Source organism: Megalopta genalis, chromosome 15 (assembly GCF_051020955.1).
Source record: "Megalopta genalis isolate 19385.01 chromosome 15, iyMegGena1_principal, whole genome shotgun sequence".
Lineage (NCBI taxonomy): Eukaryota > Metazoa > Arthropoda > Insecta > Hymenoptera > Halictidae > Megalopta > Megalopta genalis.
This window is the reverse complement of record NC_135027.1, coordinates 3,928,474-3,948,671: the sequence shown is the minus strand read 5'-3', so window position 1 is coordinate 3,948,671 and position 20,198 is coordinate 3,928,474. Positions and strand designations below refer to the sequence as shown.

Below are 20,198 nucleotides of genomic sequence, written 5' to 3'. Positions count from 1 at the left end.
TAGTATTTTCGGCCGATTAAAACGATCGAAGAGAGGAGTAACTTTCTATTGGGCTTCTCCTGCTTGCGATGGGTGTGGAACATTTTTATTTTGCGCAACGATCAGGGTTAATGGGTAACTTTCATATTTAGTAGACCAGGTATGCAACGTTCAGCACGGGTCTGACCTCATTGTTACAGCGGAAAGGGTGAATACGGCTTAATCAGTTTAACTTGCGGTTACAAAAACACAATGAAAAGAGTATAATCCATAGCGATTTGCATCGACTAGTAGGACGGTTGAAACAGCCATGGTAATCGTAGAGAGGTAACATTGTTTTGGCGGAAAAATACTGACGCATTTATAATTTCCGACAAAAGCCGGTTCCTCTTTGCTGTTACAATTAAACTGCGGCTTTCGTGGAATTTTGTCGAGAATTGCTGGGTGAAATACAAAACTGTGAACGCGTCGGAGACAAAGGAGATAATTTTAAATTATTATTATTATTATTATTATAACATATTAAAATGACTACGAGAGAAGAGACGCTTCTTTTTACCAGACTTGTGTTTCTTATAACTTACTTTGTCAGACGATTTTTATTTCGCATACAAATCTGTGTACCTCGATACTCGTGCATACTGATTAAGGAGACGCGAGCATATTAATTACACGTTTACGCATCGAACACCGCGATCTAGCGACGCCTTCTTTCCCGTTTGTCGGAAGAGGGTCGGAAAACGGCTCCGGCGAACCAATCCCGACATTCTGTCGGCCGTTTATTTTGGCGCGAACACGACGTAGGAATTCCACGGAATTATTTATTGGCTCGTGTTGCGAAGATTCACGGTTCCCACGTTAATATATTACCGCGACGCGATCATTTCGACGTACGTTGCTCCGCGCGGCGACGAATTATCGGTGCCATAAACGCGTGTCCACAATAGATATTCATAATGTTCTACGGATTTCGCAGCCGGTTCGATTATTTATCTCCCGTCGGTTATAAATCCGTGAAAATTCTCCAGGCAGCGATGCTCAACCCGTCTTCGGGATGAAAGACGCGCCCGCGTGGCCGTCGGTGCCCGAGCATCCACGAGCGAAACCCGCGATGAGAACCGCTGCGCCCAACAATTAATCTCGCTATTTGTTCGGGCGCGCTAGGTAAAAATGTTCGAATGGTTTTCAGCGCGAATTACTCTTTCGGGATGAAATGTTTCGATAGGACGCGCCCGCGGAGCTATGTAATTATTGCTTCGATAATTCATTGTTCGAACGTTCGGTACAATTATTTGAAACAACCTGAATGCGTGCTTCGTCGACGTAATTTGTTTCTTTTTTTCATTTTTTTTTCCTCCTTTCTTGTCGTTCTTGTTTCATGCGTCGACGAAGCGGTAACGAATACGAACGCGAACTCGAGGCGACCGAAACGATAAACGAAGGTCGGTCGGATCGGGAAACGAAATTATTACGGAATAATTGGCGCAGTTTAGCAGCGGCGGCGGCGGCGGCGACCGCGCTCGAAAGCCCGGAAAAGTGCAAGAATTAAGACTGGCCTGGCTGGAATTAATTACGGAAGCGCAAATAATTAACGAAACGGCCGGGGCTATTTAACGTTAGAAGTCGGTTATTATTCGCCCTAGAACCCATTAATCCGAAATGATCTCCGGGCTTGATTAGCTTCCAGCCACGGCAGCAATAATCTGTTCGAAGGAAGGACGAGCCACCTCCACGATATCGCCAAGGAAAACATCTGCTGCGTTGCTGTTTTTACGTTCGACCAATTATTTCAATTCACAAATTCAATTTAATAATATTTATATATATATATTTTTTAAAGTTGAATTTATAATATATTTATGTTTAATACAATATATTTATTATATATATAATAATATAATATAATATATATATTATTATTATAATAATATATTAATATAATATATTACATATATAACAACAATATAATATATAATATATATTAATATATTAATTATAATAATATATATAATTAAATAATATATAATAATAATAAAATAATTAATATAATATAATAATATATATTATTATATATATTATTTTAGGGAACAAGAATCTCTTTAGAAAACACACAAAAAGATTACGAATCAACAATAGGAATCAAGAAGACGATGCACCGAACGCACAAAACACGCTGGCATAGAACAAAAATCCAACGGTTTACAGTTCATTACGATGCAAAGACTGTGTTCATTTAAACCTTTCACTATTTTTATTTGACCTAATGCTCGGATTGTGAAATTTATTCAATCCTTTTCTATGAAATTGTTTGCATAATTTCCGCATTATACATTTTTCGAAGAGATTGCGACAGCTAACTGGTTGCAAAATATGTGGAAAAATTGGCGCGAAAGAATTTGAATAGATCTGGTAAACGATTCGATTAGATTCCAGTATCTTGCAGCTGTAACGAGCCACGCACTAATTATATTACCCAGTAAATAATCGTGAAACTCTATGCGTATCGATGGAACTTTGCATCGGCTACGTACTTTCTGTAACCAGCGAGAAGCAGTTTGAAACCTATGCTAAAAATTTAATTATTTGAACTGAACTGTTTAAATAAATTAATATTTATTAATAGTTTAAACTGGCTGAATTAATATTTATTAATAGTTTAAATTGATTACATTAATATCTATTAATAAGTTAAATCGATCGAATAAGTATTTAGTAACAATTTAAATTGATTACATCAATATTTATCAACAAGGTAAATTGACTGAATCAACAGTTAGCCAACCGAATGGAGAGATCTCCCCGTTTTAAATGAAGTCGCTCGATGACCGAATAGGGAAATCGTCCACTTTTACCTCAGCAACGCGTGTTTTTTTTTCATTAAAAAAACACACACAGCTTTAATTGAACTCTGTCAACACTTTGACTGCCGCGCCAGCCTTACGTGGGCGACAGAATTGTTTAATTTTATGAAGATTTACAAGAGATGCGAGCGCCGAAGAAGCAATCGACGTCGCGTAAGTTTGCGCTTTGCAATTTTTTAATTTGATTGAATAAAATACTTGAATTTTATGAAATTTTTCAAATTTTTGCTCGTGTAAGCGTTAATATTTATTAATGATCTAAATTGACTCATTTAAATTCGACACGTTCGGTCTCGTTAAACGAAACCCCAAGAAGCCGACGCCGACCGGCCGATTAGCAAACAAAATGGCGGCACGCAGGACGCTCGGAACGGTTGCGCAAACGACGAGGCTGCGATTTCTTTATTGCCGGTTACGTAAGGAATCCGCGGCGATACGGTACGATACGCATATTTATAAGCTGTCCCTTCTCCGATTGAGGTGAACGCCTATAGTCGATAGTCTACGTATAAAACGCCTATAGTCGACAGTTAGTGTTGTCGTCTAAACTGTGGTCTCTGAGAGACGGGCCGTACCTAAGTCCTTGGTGGACCATACCGGCCGCTCTTGCGACTTATGCCTGATGTTCGGGCTCTACCCTCGTTCACTATCGTATCAGGGGAAGACAGCGTGCTACTCCCACTGCCACCTCGAGTCCAACCCAATCCAGGCACTCTTACGGAGTAGTGTTAAAGTCTTTTATCTCCGCAAGAGGGGCTTCCTATAGTCGACAGCTGCATCGGTCCCGCCGGAATGCGTTTCCCGCGCGGTCACGGCGCGATTATTAGACCGCAGATATTTCATCGTCCGCTGGAATCGCGGCTTAAAACTTCCCACCCCCCGGTTTCGTTGTTCCGGCCGGATTAAAGGCCGCGTGATTGGAAAATGCGACTCGATGTAAACGCGCCTTAAACGATTTACGACCTCCCGAGGGAGGGAGGAAGCCTCGTTCCTCTCGATTCCGGGGTTCCTCCGATTTTCCCGGTGATCTTGAACGGCCCAGCGATAATCCCCGATTACGATTCAAGTGTAATTTGCTGGGGTTGTTAATTTCGTCGTGTTTTCGGGACCGGCTACGGATCGACCTCGTTCGAACGATTTCATTTAGCGAATCGGTGCGGTAAGTACGCGCGAAGAGACCGAAGCCTGATAAGTAGACCGCAGATCTTGTGCGTTTATGATAAAAATGGTCAGTTGAAATAGTCGAAACTAGGGGTGAGTCTCTCGAAACCAGAATATGTTTATTCTTCTCTTATTTTCTCTCTTCTCTTCTCTCTTCTTTCTCTTCTCTTATTCTCTTTTTTTTATGCAAGGAGTAGTTATTTTATGAAAAACTGAAATCTTGGCAAATTCTTTTCAGAATATCGAATTACAGTAATGTCTCCCTAACTGACGCTCAGATCGTGCAGAAAAATGGACAATTTGGGAAGAAGAGATACGATTAATCGAGTCATGCGCCTCGTTTTTATAGTTGTTGAGAATCGGTAATTATAAAAACAAGGCGCAAGACTCGAATTAATCGTATCTCCTCTTCCCAAATTGTCCATTTTCCTCCACAATCTGAGCGTCAGTTAGGGAGACATTACTGTATTTATTGAATACAATTAGATGAAAATTAAATGTTGTAATTGAATTTTTTCGTCGATACAAACAATTGTAACGAATCGCTGAAATCGTGCCAACTAAAACGTGTTTAAAGTTTAAACAGAAACTCGATTGAATTATTATTAATCAAATCAAAATAAATTCATATCGTCGCCATATAAGTTGTTTATACAAATTATTATTTATCCAGGTTTCGAAAATCTCATCTCTAGTAAAAACACCACAGTAAGCATAGAAATATTTTTCATTCTGAAATTATATTGCAGGAAATGATGAAACGAATTTCTCAATCGAAGCATACTTTGTAATAACAATAACAAAAAAAAAATTAGTCGATTGTACAGCAGATCGAGCTTTGTCTAGCTTCTGTTCGTTATAACGAAGACCGGACAATTTTTGTCTTGCATAAAACTCTACGTTCTACCGATAAATTGTTCTAGTTTTCCCAAAAACCGAAAAATTCTACGGTGTTCTCAGCGCGGATACGACTAGAAATCGAGACGGAGTCCGACGAGTTCGATAGGAAACATCGAAATCAGTTGCTGAAACGAGACTCCCGTAAAACTCGGTCGGAAAGCAGTACAGTGCCGGGAACGACCGTGAGCTTAAATACCCTTTTACGAGTCAAATTGACCCGAATGCGACCCGTTCCGATCCGCGGCGGCGTTTCCATTGTTCCGGTAAGGAATTTCGCATAAAATTTTACAAACGCTTTCAGCTGCGACGCACCCGTTGCATTTATAGAGAGACGCGTGCACGCGTGATCGGATAATCGAACGAGTTACCGAATCGACGGGACTGCGGATCCACGTATTCGTCGACGACGACGGGTGGGGGGGGGGGTGCTTTTCGGAATCGGGGGATGATTCCTAACCGAGGACGGTCGCACAAACGTTGCCGTGCGGCTTTCAGAGGGTTTAACGAGGCACGGTTGCGTCCACCGGGTCGTTCCGAGCCGGCCCGACCCGCAGAGCGACCGTTTTTCACCGTCGAAACGCGAGTCACGCGGCGAATTTGCGCAGATCGTGGTCGCTGGAAAGGAATGGGGTCATTGTGTCCCCCGGCTTTCGGCAAATTCTTAGGGACAACGTGCTCCTCCCGTTCATGCTGCCAGCAAACCTGACTGCAAGCCTCGCTCTCGCCGCTCTGCCGACTACCAAAATCCCCCCGACCGAACCACCCTCTTTTGGCACGACCGATTTCTGCGTGTACCTCCGCGGAATACCGACGCGACAGGACAATACGGGCTCAGGACAATGGCCCCGAGGAAACAAGGGCTTTTAGGGCTTCTTGCCGTCATGCTCGCCTCCACGGAATCCCACAATACTCTAATTACGGGCGACCATCGATCAACTTCGCTCGTCACTCGCTTCTTCCGCGGCTCCTCTATTTGCCAGTAACCAGCGTTTCATCCACCCTTTCCAATATCTCGGCTTTCTAATCGATATTTGGCAGTAGGGTAAATGTCCTAATGATCCGACACGACAAGTCATTAGGCATCGATACACGTTTTCACTAATATCGAGCTTTGTGTTAACCCTGAACGGTCCGAAAGCATTTCGTGTTTCTCACGCAAAGAGAAATTTATGTACTAGACATTTTTATGTCAAGTATAGAAGAAGAAGGATGTTTATTCGATAGATAAATAATATACGATGACAAAAATAATGGAATGCCTATTGCGGAATTCGAGCTAATAATTGAAAGTACCATGTCGCGCATATTGCGACATTGGACCGCTAATAAATAATAACAAAATAAAATAATATAATAATATAATAATAAATAATATTATATATTTAATAATAAATAATAATAAAATAAAATAATAAATAATAATAAAATAAAATAATATATAATATAATAATAATAAAATAATAAAATATAAACCGAATAATATTTTCCAAAAAATTTCTTTCTTTTCTTCGAGGAAAACAAACGGTGTTTTTGAACGTATATCGTACAGAAAGAAAATATGATAATACAGGCTAGTCCAAAAGTCGTGAATGTATATCTTTGGTAATTCTTGCATCGAAATTCTTAATTCTATTCGTGTTCATTAATTCTTAATAATATTCTGCATCTCTAATAAGAAACTTGTAGCGGATATCCTTTCCCTAATCGTCGAATCACTGGGACATTTACATGATCGCCTGTCCAACGAAACGAATCAGATCTTTGCGAAAGTAGATTATGGGAGGAGAAATAGGCAAACATCGTCTGCATCGATTGAAACAACAAGAGATTCGATAAAACTGTGTTTCTTCGCGCAATGAATTGGATAAGATGGGAATAACGGTAACACGGATATCGGAAATTCTCGTCCGCTGTTTCGTATTTTACAGAATGATTTTTGTTACCAGCACGTAAAATCCCAATCAAGAGATTACAACGTGTAACCGACCCTGTGCTCGATATTCAATAGCCGATAACTGCAAACGTCAACACCGATTACGCGAATATTATGCTGCGGTTCTGTTTACGTTCACCGACTCGTATCGTTGTGGACAGACTGGATAGAATCACTGTCTCAAAAAATTCGACGGAATCCGATCTTTCCGCGACACTGAAAGCATATTAACCCTGTTGACGTACAATTTTGTTTGCGGTTGCAACGTCTAGAACGCTCCATTCGATCGCAACCATTTTTTCGAAGAGAAAAACAATTTATATCTGTACTGTGATACGTGCATGTCTCTGCTATACATGCACATTCCTGATGTATTTTTTATATTCTTTCATTATTCCTTCGTTTATCAAATAATTTCACATAAATGCATCGTACAGAAAAATGAGATAATATTTACTGCAGCATTCGAAGAAAAAGAAATAATAAACTACGGATTTGTGAAGCAAAATAAAAATTGTCTAAAAATTAGTTTCAAGATACAGAAGTTAAATATAGTCATTTCTTTCTTTCTGCAATTATTTTATCGAGATGAAAATAGCGCGATAGTATTCTTAAATTCCTTAAATGTTTTCACCGTTTTGCGTTCGATCCAATAATATTCATAAATGCGTAAAATCCGCAGTCTAACAATAACGAACATTTATGTAAAGACATGTTGTGTAAAAATGGATTAACAAAGAACCGTTCCGCCCACGGACGATCCACGATTCGGTCTGAATAGTTTAACAAGCTGTCTAATAAACGGCTTCCGTGGGGAGCGATTCGAAACCGGTGAAAAAGTTTCTGACGCGTTTCGACTGGGACGCGAAGTATCTAAATAATGGAAAAGAGATTTATACGGGCTAGATTCGAAACGGCGGCCCGGGTGAATCTCGTGCCGGCAATATTCGCAACCCCGCCGCCCGGATCGGTGGCTTACCGGCACTTCAATTGAAATCATTCTGACCCATATATGGGGCGGAGCACCGTCGGGCTTTATCTTTCCCGTATAAATTACTAATATAATGCTGATTTAAGCCGGCATAATGCGGTACAAATGAAGAGTAAACGCGGCTTGTGCGGCTGTTAACGGGCGAACGAGCAGAGTCGGGCGGCGTATAACAAGCGCGGAAGACCCCCGTTGCAAAGTTCAGTCGAGGGAAAAACCATCGGATCGCGGAAAAATCAACAAATCGCGGCCGGGTATTATTCGTTTGCAGATTGTTAATGCGTTCCCGGATACCGATACGCTCAAGTTTACATAAATAGAAATCATTATTAATTCCAGCGAATCGCGCCCGTCGAATCGACGATAAGGGAAAACGAGACGAGCGGCGAGGGGCTCCGCGGAGCGGGGAAACCCCGATGGCCAGTCGTTCATTGTTCGAGCGCAATAATTAACTGAAATCAATTCAATTAATTTCCGCGGCGCGCGGGCGGCGTTCCCCGTCCGGTGAATCGACGCGGCAACGGCAACGATTTTTCCGTCCTTTCTTTTTTCCACCCCGCGGACGTCGTCGGAAAAAGATAGAACCGGGGAGGAAAAAGGAGCAAAAACGGCGGAGCCTTCCGCCTGTCCCGGCGATCGATAAATTTCGTTTGAAGAACAACAGCCGCCGTGAAACTGGAACAACTTCCTATCGCGCGGTGCTTGTCCCGTTTTCGGCGGTTTTTTTTTTCCCCCGAGCACCGATAAATACCTCGTCGTCGAGGAGCGGCCCTCTTGTTTTCCTTGCCACGGTATTCTTTGCGGCCACCGACACCGGCCAAATTGATCGACAGGATTTTTACCGAGCACCTTTTCATTTCCCACCTCTGTTCCCGTGTTTGGCGCCCGAGATCCCGTGCTCTTTCGACGAAACGTGTGCGCCACCGCGCTTCCCTCTCTCGCATCGGGGTGCGTTCCACCCTCGGATATTATTCACGAAACTCGAAGCCGCATCCGCGACCGCGGATTCGACGGAACGCCGCAACCGTACTGGCCGGAAACGGCGCGATAGCGTGCAACAAAATCGAAACCGGCAACTGCACTTCTGCTAATAGAACAATCCCGAAGCCGCAACCGCGCGCGGGAATGAAACAAAACTGGGACCGCAACCGCCCTCGCTGATCCGACAACATTCGAAACACCGACCGCAATCGCGTTCGCTAATCCAACAAAATTCCGCTAATCTAACAACCCCGAAACCGCAACCGCACTCGCGAATCTAATAAAATCGAACGCTCCGCGTTTCCGGCCGGACAACGCACTAGTGGACCGATCGGGCGGCGTCGCTTTATATTCCGCGATTTGTCTTCCGCGAGAACGAATCTGCGACCTACGCTAAATTCTAGATGCAGCAGGACCTCGATTATTCGCATACTTCGATGTCAGAATCATCGGTTGTCGTCAAATGCTTTTCACGTGCGATCAACCGTGTCGAAGGCGACCGATATTCGAAACGATTTGCTGTACAGGGTGCACGAGGAAATTATATGCAAAATTACATTAGAAAATTACGTTAATTATACGACTGCAATATTCTACAGCTTTGTATCGGCGGAGATTTATTTAAAAAAAATTCCCGTAATATTCATATCGAGAATCTTCTTGTGGCTGCATTGTATTGTATTCTGTCCGTCGCGAGAATAAAAAGCCTCGAAGGAACGATAGATTAAAAGTTAACCGTTCACAGAAAAAGATCCGATGATTTTTGAACACATTTTTTTATACAGATCTCATATTTTAATATAATCAAGTATGGAATAAATAACTTGCGATTGATGAAACAACAAAAAATTAACGTTTAGCTAGGAAAATACGTTATTATTCAGTAGGGAACGGTTTTAATGTTTTGTTGCTTCATTAATAGGACGTTATTTATTTTATATTCCATTGAAAAATATAAAAATACTGTGCCGTATTTCGTCTAATCCTTTTTGGATACAATAGATTAAAAGTTAAGCGTTCACAAAAAATGATCCGATGATTTTTTAACACATTTTTTTATACAGACCTCATATTTTAATATAATCAAGTATGGAATAAATAACTTGCGATTGATGAAACAACAAAAAATTAACGTTCAGCTAGGAAAATATGTTATTATTCGGTCGAGAACGGTTTTAATGTTTTGTTGCTTCATTAATAGAACGTTATTTATTTTATACTCCATTGAAAAATATAAAAATACTATGCCGTATTTCGTCTAATCCTTTTTGTTGCGAATACCTGAAGTCCGCGGTCTAGCCGGCGATAAAATAAAGGGATAACAACTGCGTGAATGAAATTTTGATGTTTCTGATATTTTTATATGCAGGCCACCCTGTTCGCTGGACTGGCAGCGAAACACAGAAGCCGTTCGCCGGGGCTTCGATTATACTAATCACGGGGACCAAGTTCTCCTTGCGAGGTTCGATTCGACCTATAAGCACCGTTTCATTATTTCTTAATGTGCCCTAAGTGCGGCCATTTTGCGTCTTGAATAAAACGTGAACGCCACGCGCGCGAACGGAAGGGGGTATATTAAAGAAACCGGACAGGGGGTTGTGGAACCGGTTGAAGGCGCAGAGAAGAGAAAAAAGAAGAGAAGGGTGAAAATAAATTCAACTGCGTCCCGGGGAGTGTGTACGTAAAGTGCATTCTCGTCAAGAATTCTGACCTTGTTATTTACGAGTTGGCGAGGTCTGGGCGGGGGGGGGGGGGGGGAGAGAGAGAGAGATTCAGGAGCGTGCTTCGAATGGAGCTGCCCTCAAAAACCGAGGGTCGATGAATGCAAACAAATCCTCGGGCATGAGTCACTAATCCCGAACTTATGGTCGCGAGACGGGACGAGAAAAATTCTCTCGGAAAAAACAACGCCGTCTCGCAACTCCGCCTCGATCGATACCCAAACAATGCTTGCATTCCATTGTAAAATACCATCCGGAGTTATTTATGCGAAATATAATATTATAGATTCACCCCCTCCACGATGCAACGTTGCATCGATGCACACGCTGCATCGTTACGGCCAAAGTATTGTATTACTCTACTATAATCGGCTTCAAATTAAAGCGTTAATAATTTGGGATAGATTAATATTTTGGAATAGATTCGAGTTTATTAACGCTTCAAACTTGAATCTATTTCAACTATTAACGAATCTATTCCAAAATATTAATCTATTAATATATATAATATTATTATATATTATATAATAATTAATAGATTAATATTTTGGAATAGATTCGAGTTTATTAACGCTTTAAACTTGAATCTATTCCAAAATATTAATCTATTAATATATATAATATTATTATATATTATATAATAATTAATAGATTAATATTTTGGAATAGATTCGAGTTTATTAACGCTTTAAACTCGAATCTATTCCAAAATATTAATCTATTATAATATTAATCTATTAATCTACTATAATATTAATCTATTAATTATTATTAAAAAATATTAATCTATTCCAAATTATTAACGCTTTAATTTGAACCTGGAATAGATTCGAGTTTAAAGCGTTCATAAACTCGAATCTATTCCAACTCCAGAACCGTGTCATTTTACAGATTTATTACACATCCGATCTATCAATTTCTGAAGCTCTTACATTTGCGGAAGAAAGTCCGACATAAAGAACTGTCGATTGACATTCCCCAGTTTCCGATGAACAATGCTGCGGCGCACACTAAAGTTGTTTATTTTGGAGACAGATTTTCGCGAAACAGCGTGTGTCTATGTCCGTTAAAAGGCGTGCACGATTCGCTGCGATTAAAAGCGTCGCGCAATAATGGGTAGGTAAGAATAGTCCTGGAAAGGTATCGGACCTTCTGAGAACCCGATAATTAACGGGAAACCGCATTAGCCAGCCGACCAAGCGTCGCCCTAACTACCCATACGCCGCTGTCCGTTGAGTAAACAAATTCCGCGCAATTCGCAGCGAGGTGTAAACAACGGGAGGAAGCTACGGCAGTTGGTATGCGGAAACGGGAAAACGCCGAAAGAAATGGTACATACAGCATCGCACGCTGCTAACAAACCCGACTACGAGTGTACAGGATAAATATTCCTACACCGACACGACATTCGTTGTCAGCTGTCAACAATCGTTTTGATACTACGTCAAGCTACAAATTATTCGAAAACATTTCACTGGTGCACGGCGTTCCGTGAACGCGCTAATGGAAATTTATGGTACGAAAAATTGTGTACTACTACGTGGGGATACTGGAAGGCGTGGGATACGCGAAGATTTTTTTTTGTCTATGTGTATCATGCGTTTGCCATGGGATCTCGTAGAGAAGCGCATCGGGAACGGACGATCGAGCGCACGAAATATTTATCGAACGCGCGCGTTCGATGGCATCGCGACCGAGATCCCGTTCCATGGGATATCACGGTTCGGATAGGAGGAGATGAAAACGGTGTCGGAGAGATCGTAACAGGAATCGAGAAAGATGAAAGGAACAGCACTCACCTCGGTAGCGGCGTTGCATCCCGCGAGAATGACGGCCGTGCTGATCAGAATCCAGTATATCCTCGGTTGCATTTTGTCCTCTCTGGTTGCCGCTCTGTGGGCCCGTTCACGAGCCCCCTGCCTCGATCGACACCGCGCTCACCGCTCCCGAAAACCCAAACGAAAAAGGTACGCCGTACGTCCAAGGCAGGAACAAACCACCAAAAAAATCCACCGGAGCAACAACGCGACACACACCACACTGATCGATGAACCGCGAGACACTGAGGGCGCGTCGATCGGCCGCTTTCGTCGCTCGCTGTCGCCGCCATTTTGCAACGAATGCGCGCGCCGCGCAACGGTGAACGTTGAAATTATTCGTCAGCGATGCCGCGCGAAATTCAAAGCGTTCCTACTACAACACCCTCTGTTCTGTAAAATAAAACAGAAACGTTAAAACGCCCGTTCGAACTTGAATTTTCTCTATGAAGAGTTACCTGAAGGCGGATTCAAACGAAGCCAGCGACATAAGAATGGTTCTCCTTTATATTGAATCTATAAACTTGTACGAAGAGTTATAATAACGTCGCTCTTTTCTCTTGAAAAGTTCATGTATATTAAAATGAGCATATTAAAATGAACTACAATTAGATGAAATACATAAGGAAAGGTTACACGTATTTTAGTAATCTTTCTGTACATCGATTCAACTGTATGCACATTACAAATACATTTCTTATTAGGAAAACAAATTTTGTCATGGCCATTTGGTAAACGGAATAATGTAATATAAAATGCATTTGGTAGACTGGTACAGTGACTATGATAGTCGAAGATTAATCATCAGATAAATAAACAGGACTTTATTTTTTATCGCTAGCCGATAAATCTTTTTCGAGACCTTTCAAAAATCGAAGATTTTCGTTGATGTTGCGATTATATTCGTCCACCTTATTTCGCATTGTTTTAAGTTCATCCTGCATGCATTTCACCTCCTCTTGCAATTTCTGTTTTAATATCTCTAGTAATTCTTTATCCTGAGAAATGTGATTAATTAAAATCTTTCTTTTAGTGGGCTGTTACTTTTCAAAGACACTACCTGTTTGTAATAATAGTCGACTTCGAATGCAATATTGTCACTTGGTGTTTTGTTATTATTGGAATCGCTGTACTTACTCGATAAGAATCTAGAACTAATTTAGAAAACGAAATTCCTTTAGCGATTACATTCGATAAGCAGACTTAACCATAAATGTTAATATTCGCAGTCAATACCGATTTAAGAGGCATATCGTACCTAATGACTTGAGACGTTAATGTCCGGAAAGTGTGTCGCAACATTTTGTGCGGTGAAAAGAGAAAACATTAATTTTCACGTAGAAATAGTAGTTTGAACAGTTAATATATGACAGAAATTTTGTCGGTTTCTGTCGGGAACAGCAAAACAGTTGAATACGAATGCCAGCGGAAAAATAATCGATGTTTATTGGCCGATTTCATGCGCAATATAATAAACTAGCTTAGTATACTTTGGTATATCAAATACACTAAAATAAACGGCTGTCTTTTTTTTATTTAATAAGTAATAAAATCAATGATAGTTTATTATATCACTTAACATTGTAATCAAAAAGAAAAACAAGTACAGTCATGATTATATCTACCGCTGCTACTATCTTCAAAGCTTAACATCTATATTGTTATGAAGGACATTTTGCAGGATTTTTGGAACGGTGCACCTTATGCAACTCAATTGTGGTTCATATCTGTGATTCTCTGTTTGTGGCGGTTTATGGCTTCTTGATGACGCTTGATCTGTTCCTCATGGAACGAGATCTCATCGTGGAGGTCCTCTTTTAGTTTTTTGAATTGTTCCTTTTGCTAAAACAAAAGGATATTACATGTAGGTATTTGCAACCTAACAGAGACTATAAAAAGATACTTTAATATGCCACTGCTGCATTATAGCAACTAACCAGATTATAGAAATACTGATCTTCGTGGGCCGCTTCCATCTTACCAAAGGATCCACCTGCTTCACGGATAGTACCACCACCACCACCGCCTTTGCCAGCTCCAGATCCACGTTCTCCACTCATTCTTGCATGGCTATAACACCCGACAAAACAGCTTAATTAGTGCCTTCTAATTTGTACTGCCAACAGATACTCCAAGATGGCACTGACAAAGTTAAAAATACCTAGTGTGCGCTTATATCTTCAACGCATTTAGTTGCAGTACGCAATTGATTAAAATTCTGTCACAATATTGTGCAGGTATTACATAATTTTCATGTACATATATAGACAAATTCCGACAAGTATCGCATGCCGCAAAAAAAAAAGTTTCCAGTGAAATCTCAACAACTCGTATACCGATTATTTGTACACACTGTTACGGAAAAACAGTCGAGGAATGTCAAAATTGAACGTGCAGACCGTGCGATCGAACAATTTTACAAAAGAACGCGATAAAAGCCGGGCTCGAATCGAGCGGCGCGGTGCAGTGAAAGAACAATGAATACGCGTAATTTATTTATTTAATTATATACAAATATCGCGAAACGTGTTCTTTTATACCTTAATGAAGCCATGTTCCGTGAGAATTTCACAACAACAGCGCGTTGCATTGTTCCCGATAGAAAATATTAGAAACAAGTGCTGCGGGTTAAAATAGAAATGAGGAATCGAAGTCGTTGTACCGATGTATAAGATAGAATGTAGACTGCGGCTATATTTTGTTCCGGAGGGGGTACAGTAAGCGCAAGAGGTCTTCGTGTCGCCCTCTCCAGCAGTAGTTTCGCATACCAGCATGGTGGCGCTCGCAATGGCGGCAATATTAATTCAAATTCTTCCGCGGAACCGTTCGATCCCATTTCCCGCTGCATTTCTCAACACGATATACAAAAATACAACACTTTCTCGTGCACAAGCGACAAATAAATCCGTACAAGTAATAACAAAAACTACAGCACTGTTGCATCGGATAAATCAACGATCGATAACTCAAAATTTAAACGAAGTTACAGGTACAGCGCTCTATACAGGGTGAACGAAATTACTTAATCATTTCGTTCAATCTGTACGATTTATAATTATCCTCGTTAGTTATCTCACGTCTCATTTTCTCGAGGCGCGACACTAACGAGACAAAATTACATGAGAAATAAAAATGCTACCTATTATTGTAGTCCGCCGCCTGTCTCTCGGCCAGCTGTCTCTTGATTTCCGAGGTCTTCAGCTCGTTCATCGCTACTTGCTTCCGTAGCTCGACAAGGTCCAGTTCGGCGTTTAACACATGGATCTTCAGCGTGCGTCGTTGACGATCCAGTTGATCGATCTTATCCTCGGATTGATCGACATTGTTCGCCGGTTGATGAACATTGCCCTCCGGTTGATCGACACTGACCTCAGGTTCATCGATCATGTTTACAAATGGATCGACATTGTCCTCAGCCTGATCGATCCTGTCCTTCGAACTTTGCACCTCGGAGGGTTCTAGCAGACGAGAATTCGATTAAAACCAGTTCCGATTACTACCATTAATTATCCGAAATTCACCTAATTTGGAAACCACGATGTCCTCGACGTCCGGATCGTCCAGATTCCTCTGGGAGAAGCCGGCCTGGTTCTCGTCGACGGAGTTGCACTCGTCGCTGTTTATTTCGATTTTGATCGTGTCCGCTGGCGTTTTCGGCGTGGACGTCGCCAGATTCTCCAGGGCCGATTCGTTCATCGAGAACGACGTCGAGTTCACCGGCAACGACGTCGAGTTCACCGAATTCGTCGGCAAGTTCGTCGACGAGTCCGCGGTGTGCAGATTGTGCTCGTACGAGTAGCAGTTACGTTTGCGGCTCTTGCCCATTAATTTCCAAACCTCTGACGACAGATTCGATGGCAGATACTTCTCCGCGCGCGCGACCCCCAATTTCTTCACCTGGGGACGCAACGGAATCGCTGACAAAAAGAGATCAGTGATCTCTTTTAACACTAAATCTACCGGTCGCTAAAAGTAACTTATGTGAATTTATTTATATTATATTATTTGAATATATATATATAATAATAATAATAATAATAAATTCACATAAGTTAGTATATATTCAAATAATATAATAATATAATAAAAATAAATAATATAATAATATATATATTATTTGAATATATACTAACTTATGTGAATTTATTTCTATTATAATATGTACTTGGATTAAGAAATCTATTCAATCATTTTCTATGAAGAAGTTTTTTCGATTTCAGCAACTTTAAAACGAAGAGTACGATACCAGCCAGTTTGATAAGCTCGGTTGGTTTAGCGTTAAATAAAGTATAATCGGCTCGATCTAAGACAATCCGTGCGATTTATAAATTACTGAGGATTGAAGTCTCGCATTGCAACCAATTAGCCGTTCTAATAACCGAACACCGGTGTCGCTCGCCCGGATAATCGAGGTTCCACTGCAACCGATCCAACTTCGCAAAAATTCGCAGAAACAGAATCTCCACGATTTATAGGATCCACGATCGAAACTGCCCGATTCAATGACTTACCGCGTCGTTATGAATGCGCACTTCCTGCCTAGCTTGAGCTTTCATCCTTCTCCACTGCTGCTTGATCCTGGGTATGTCCCGTTCCGTGGGAAACTTTCCCAGGAAATCGTTGTAGATTATACACCAAGCTTGATTCTTTATGGCCGTGGCGGCCGCGTCGATCCTCTTGTTGAGGATCGCGGGGGCATGTTGCTTGATCAAGAAGAAGAGCGCCTGTTTCTCTTTCGGGAGCCAATTTTGGGTCCGCTCCCGCCTTTTCGCAAATGTTTCATAGGACGACGACATTTTCCACTATTGCACCGATACCAACTCTTAATGCTGCATTAATTAATACAACTCTTCTTCCACTCTTCTGCTTCGGCGCGATCGATGGATCCCGATAACTTCTCCGAACTGCGTTTGATCTTACCCCTTCGAATTCTGTAGACAAACTGCTCAGTCTACGAGGTTCCACAAGTATCCGACCTGTGCATGTACATAATTCTGTCCTTGAATATTCAATTGTAAGAAGCAGGTACGGGGCACTATATGAGTACCCTTACCGATCAACGGGATCACTGTCCAGGCGACTGCAACACGCAGTCATTCATTCCTCGAACATTCAATTCGAACATGAACGTCGCATTACACGATGGCGAGTCGTCGAATTTGTATCGAATTCTGCCAAAAACTTGGTCGCACCTGTTCGGGGAGAAAATATGGCATTCATCGGCTTCGGTAACTTTCGTACGGTCCGCGATCTAGCACCGCGTGATTTTTGGTTACTTCTAAAACTGAAAAAAAACCGTTGAAAGGCCGACGATTCGACGACGACAAAACGATGAAACGAAACGCGACGCAACGGCTGCTAACCATAAAAAAAAGAACTTCCAGGACCACTTCTTCCAGAAGTGGATCGACTGCTGGAAGAGTATTATAGCGTCGGAAGGAAACTATTTCGAAGGTGACGCAGTGAAAATTACCCCGGAATAGATATGTGTTAAAATACAAGAAGAGGTCGGATACTTTTGGGACAGATCTCGTATCATAATGTGTCCTGCGCGGTTCTTTCCGAGGATCGTATTTAACTCACGTGACCATCGGCCATATTTGTAGTCGAGTCTAATTTATAAGACCGTCTTAAGCATGATCTTAAAGCGCCACCTAGGTTCGTAGTTGGTTCTCGAGATTTTTCTTGAAACGCTAATCGCGTAAATAAGACTTGACCGTGAATTTCGATCCTATAAAAACTCGCTTAAAAATACAAATCTTCGAACACCAGACATCTAAGAAATCGCAGATTATTATACGTTTTGTACGCCATCTCGCAGCGTACGGATCTCGAAATTGTATAAATAGAACGATTAATCATGCTAACTGTGTACACACGAGAAAACAGATATAGTTGAACAATTTCTAGGAAGTCTAAAACTATCGTTGCAGCGTATCGTACAATAATCGTTTTACTAACCTCTACAAGCGATAATATTTTCTTTTGTTTTTCTCTACGTGCTACCTTTCTTTGATACCAAAGGATTTTACCCGCGAATAAACGAATTAAACGATAATCATCCGGCCTGGTTTTAGCGAGGAGTGTACAATGCGGTTCGAGAGTGTTTAAAGCGCGACCGAAACAGTGCGATGTCTCTCCTTTACCTAATCGAGAAAGATCCGACAGACTTTCCGTCTATGTTAATCCAACAGCCAACGGTTGATCGATGATTAACCGCGTGCACTACGATTCCTTTTATAAATTTCATTAATTCATAGGGAGAGAGGGAGGATGGAAATTGACATTAGTCTTACGTCCAGATCAATTGTAATAGCCAAATATCGATAGCAGAGAAATCGAATGTTATTTCGATTCAAAACGGACGACTAGCTTTCATACTTAGCGCAATCCGTTCGAGGTATTCGTAACAAGTCGGACGCGATATTACAGCGCAAGGGGATTAAAAACTGTTTTACCGACGCCGACACGTTTCATGTACAGACACAGTGTTCACGGCGGGGATGATCGAACGATCTAGGAGAGAACAAATCTGATCCCCCCCCTATCAGGGGTTTGGATCCATGGCCGCCGAGGTTCGATCACTCTCGGACGATTTCCTCCGTTTCCTAACATCGTCGTTCATTCGGAACAATCGTTACCGACGTTTCACGCGCGCTATTCCATTTGCACTGCGATGCAGGGCTGCGGCCGACTCGATTGATCGAATAAAAATTGAATCGCGCTCGTGAACTTTCGCCGGAGGAACAACACTTTCAACTTCCGATGCTCGGCGAACTTCCTCTCTCGAGAAGTGAATCTGTGTTTCGCTCCCGTTCGAGAAGTTCTCGAGGGAGGTTGCGAGAGGGGTTGATTAAGGAAAAAGAAACACGGGAGACCTGCGTGCAGACAAATAATAATGACCGCGGTACAACAGTTCCGTGGATTGTGCACGGTTAATGGCTCGAACTTTCGGATCGCTCTGCGAATCGATTGCGGTTGGGGCAGCGAACTAAACGGGCAAAACGGGCGAAACAGGGGGTGAACCGGGGTGAAAGAGAAGAGCTATAACGGTAAGGAAAAAGAGGCCAGTACTGGATTAAGAGCTTTCGCGGGGTAGCTTCGCGTGCATTTTTTGAACGACCGCGAGGTGCGTGGGCGAACGATTCGACCCGAGGAAAACCGGAAGTCGTGGACTACGGCGAGGCGCGATACTCCGCGAAGCTCGGCTAAACCTGAACTAAAGAACGACTAAACGTCGGCCATTTTGGCACGGTACTAGCTAGGCGCTCGATATTAACAAATCCTCGATTCCCAGCCGAGAGGGAGCGACGCTTCGCTGGTGGGACAGAGAGTGACGGAGGCGAAACCCTGGAGGGGTGGAGAAAGGGCGTGAGAACCAGAGAGGGAGGACATAGGAACGAGAGAAAGAGAGAGAGAGAAAGACACACGTGGAGGAAGTGTGTAAGTGAGAGAGAGAGAGAGAGAGAGAGAGAGAGAAAGAGAGAAAGAGGGAGAGAGAGCGAGAGAGAGAGAGAGAGAAAGAGGGAGAGAGAGCGAGAGAGAAACGCGCATGTGGAAGAAGAGAGATAGAGAGAGAGAGAGAGAAAGAGGGAGAGAGAGCGAGAGAGAAAGAGAGAAAGAGGGAGAGAGAGCGAGAGAGAAAGAGAGAAAGAGGGAGAGAGAGCGAGAGAGAAACGCGCATGTGGAAGAAGAGAGATAGAGAGATAGAGAGAGAGAGAGAGAGAGAGAGAGAGAGAGAGAGTGAGAGACGGAGAGAGAGAGAGAGAGAAAGGGAACCGGCGTTCGCGCAACGCAAACATTGTTTCGTTTCATTTCGCGATACCGCGTGGAATCATATTGCGCAGATTCCAATAT

General features: G+C 42.0%; 3 protein-coding genes across 3 annotated transcripts in view; all 3 read right to left on the bottom strand.

Annotated features, from left to right (window-relative positions):
• The window catches only part of Sdc (Syndecan), a 225,044-nt gene extending 212,454 nt beyond the window's left edge, over nt 1–12,590 (bottom strand). The window contains exon 1 of the mRNA XM_033485802.2: nt 12,324–12,590. Within this exon, the coding sequence (XP_033341693.1) occupies nt 12,324–12,395 (72 nt within the window). The 5' untranslated portion in view covers nt 12,396–12,590. The remainder of the gene's footprint in view (nt 1–12,323) is intronic.
• Nucleotides 12,591–12,894: 304 nt separating this feature from the next.
• LOC117229365 (uncharacterized) lies at nt 12,895–13,700 on the bottom strand. Its single transcript, XM_033485805.2, has 3 exons — nt 13,600–13,700; nt 13,402–13,495; nt 12,895–13,339 (listed from the first exon to the last, which is right to left on the bottom strand). Exons 1-3 carry the CDS (start codon nt 13,641–13,643, stop codon nt 13,166–13,168), a joined length of 312 nt encoding a protein of 103 aa, XP_033341696.2. The 5' UTR covers nt 13,644–13,700; the 3' UTR covers nt 12,895–13,165.
• A 155-nt stretch (nt 13,701–13,855) lies between these two features.
• LOC117229346 (uncharacterized) lies at nt 13,856–19,581 on the bottom strand. Its single transcript, XM_076526644.1, has 8 exons — nt 18,488–19,581; nt 17,395–17,625; nt 16,853–17,317; nt 15,863–16,307; nt 15,481–15,799; nt 14,882–14,932; nt 14,279–14,411; nt 13,856–14,183 (listed from the first exon to the last, which is right to left on the bottom strand). The coding sequence occupies exons 3-8, from the start codon at nt 17,135–17,137 to the stop codon at nt 14,052–14,054; spliced, it is 1,365 nt and encodes a 454-aa protein (XP_076382759.1). The 5' UTR covers nt 17,138–17,317; nt 17,395–17,625; nt 18,488–19,581; the 3' UTR covers nt 13,856–14,051.
• Nucleotides 19,582–20,198: the final 617 nt, after the last annotated feature.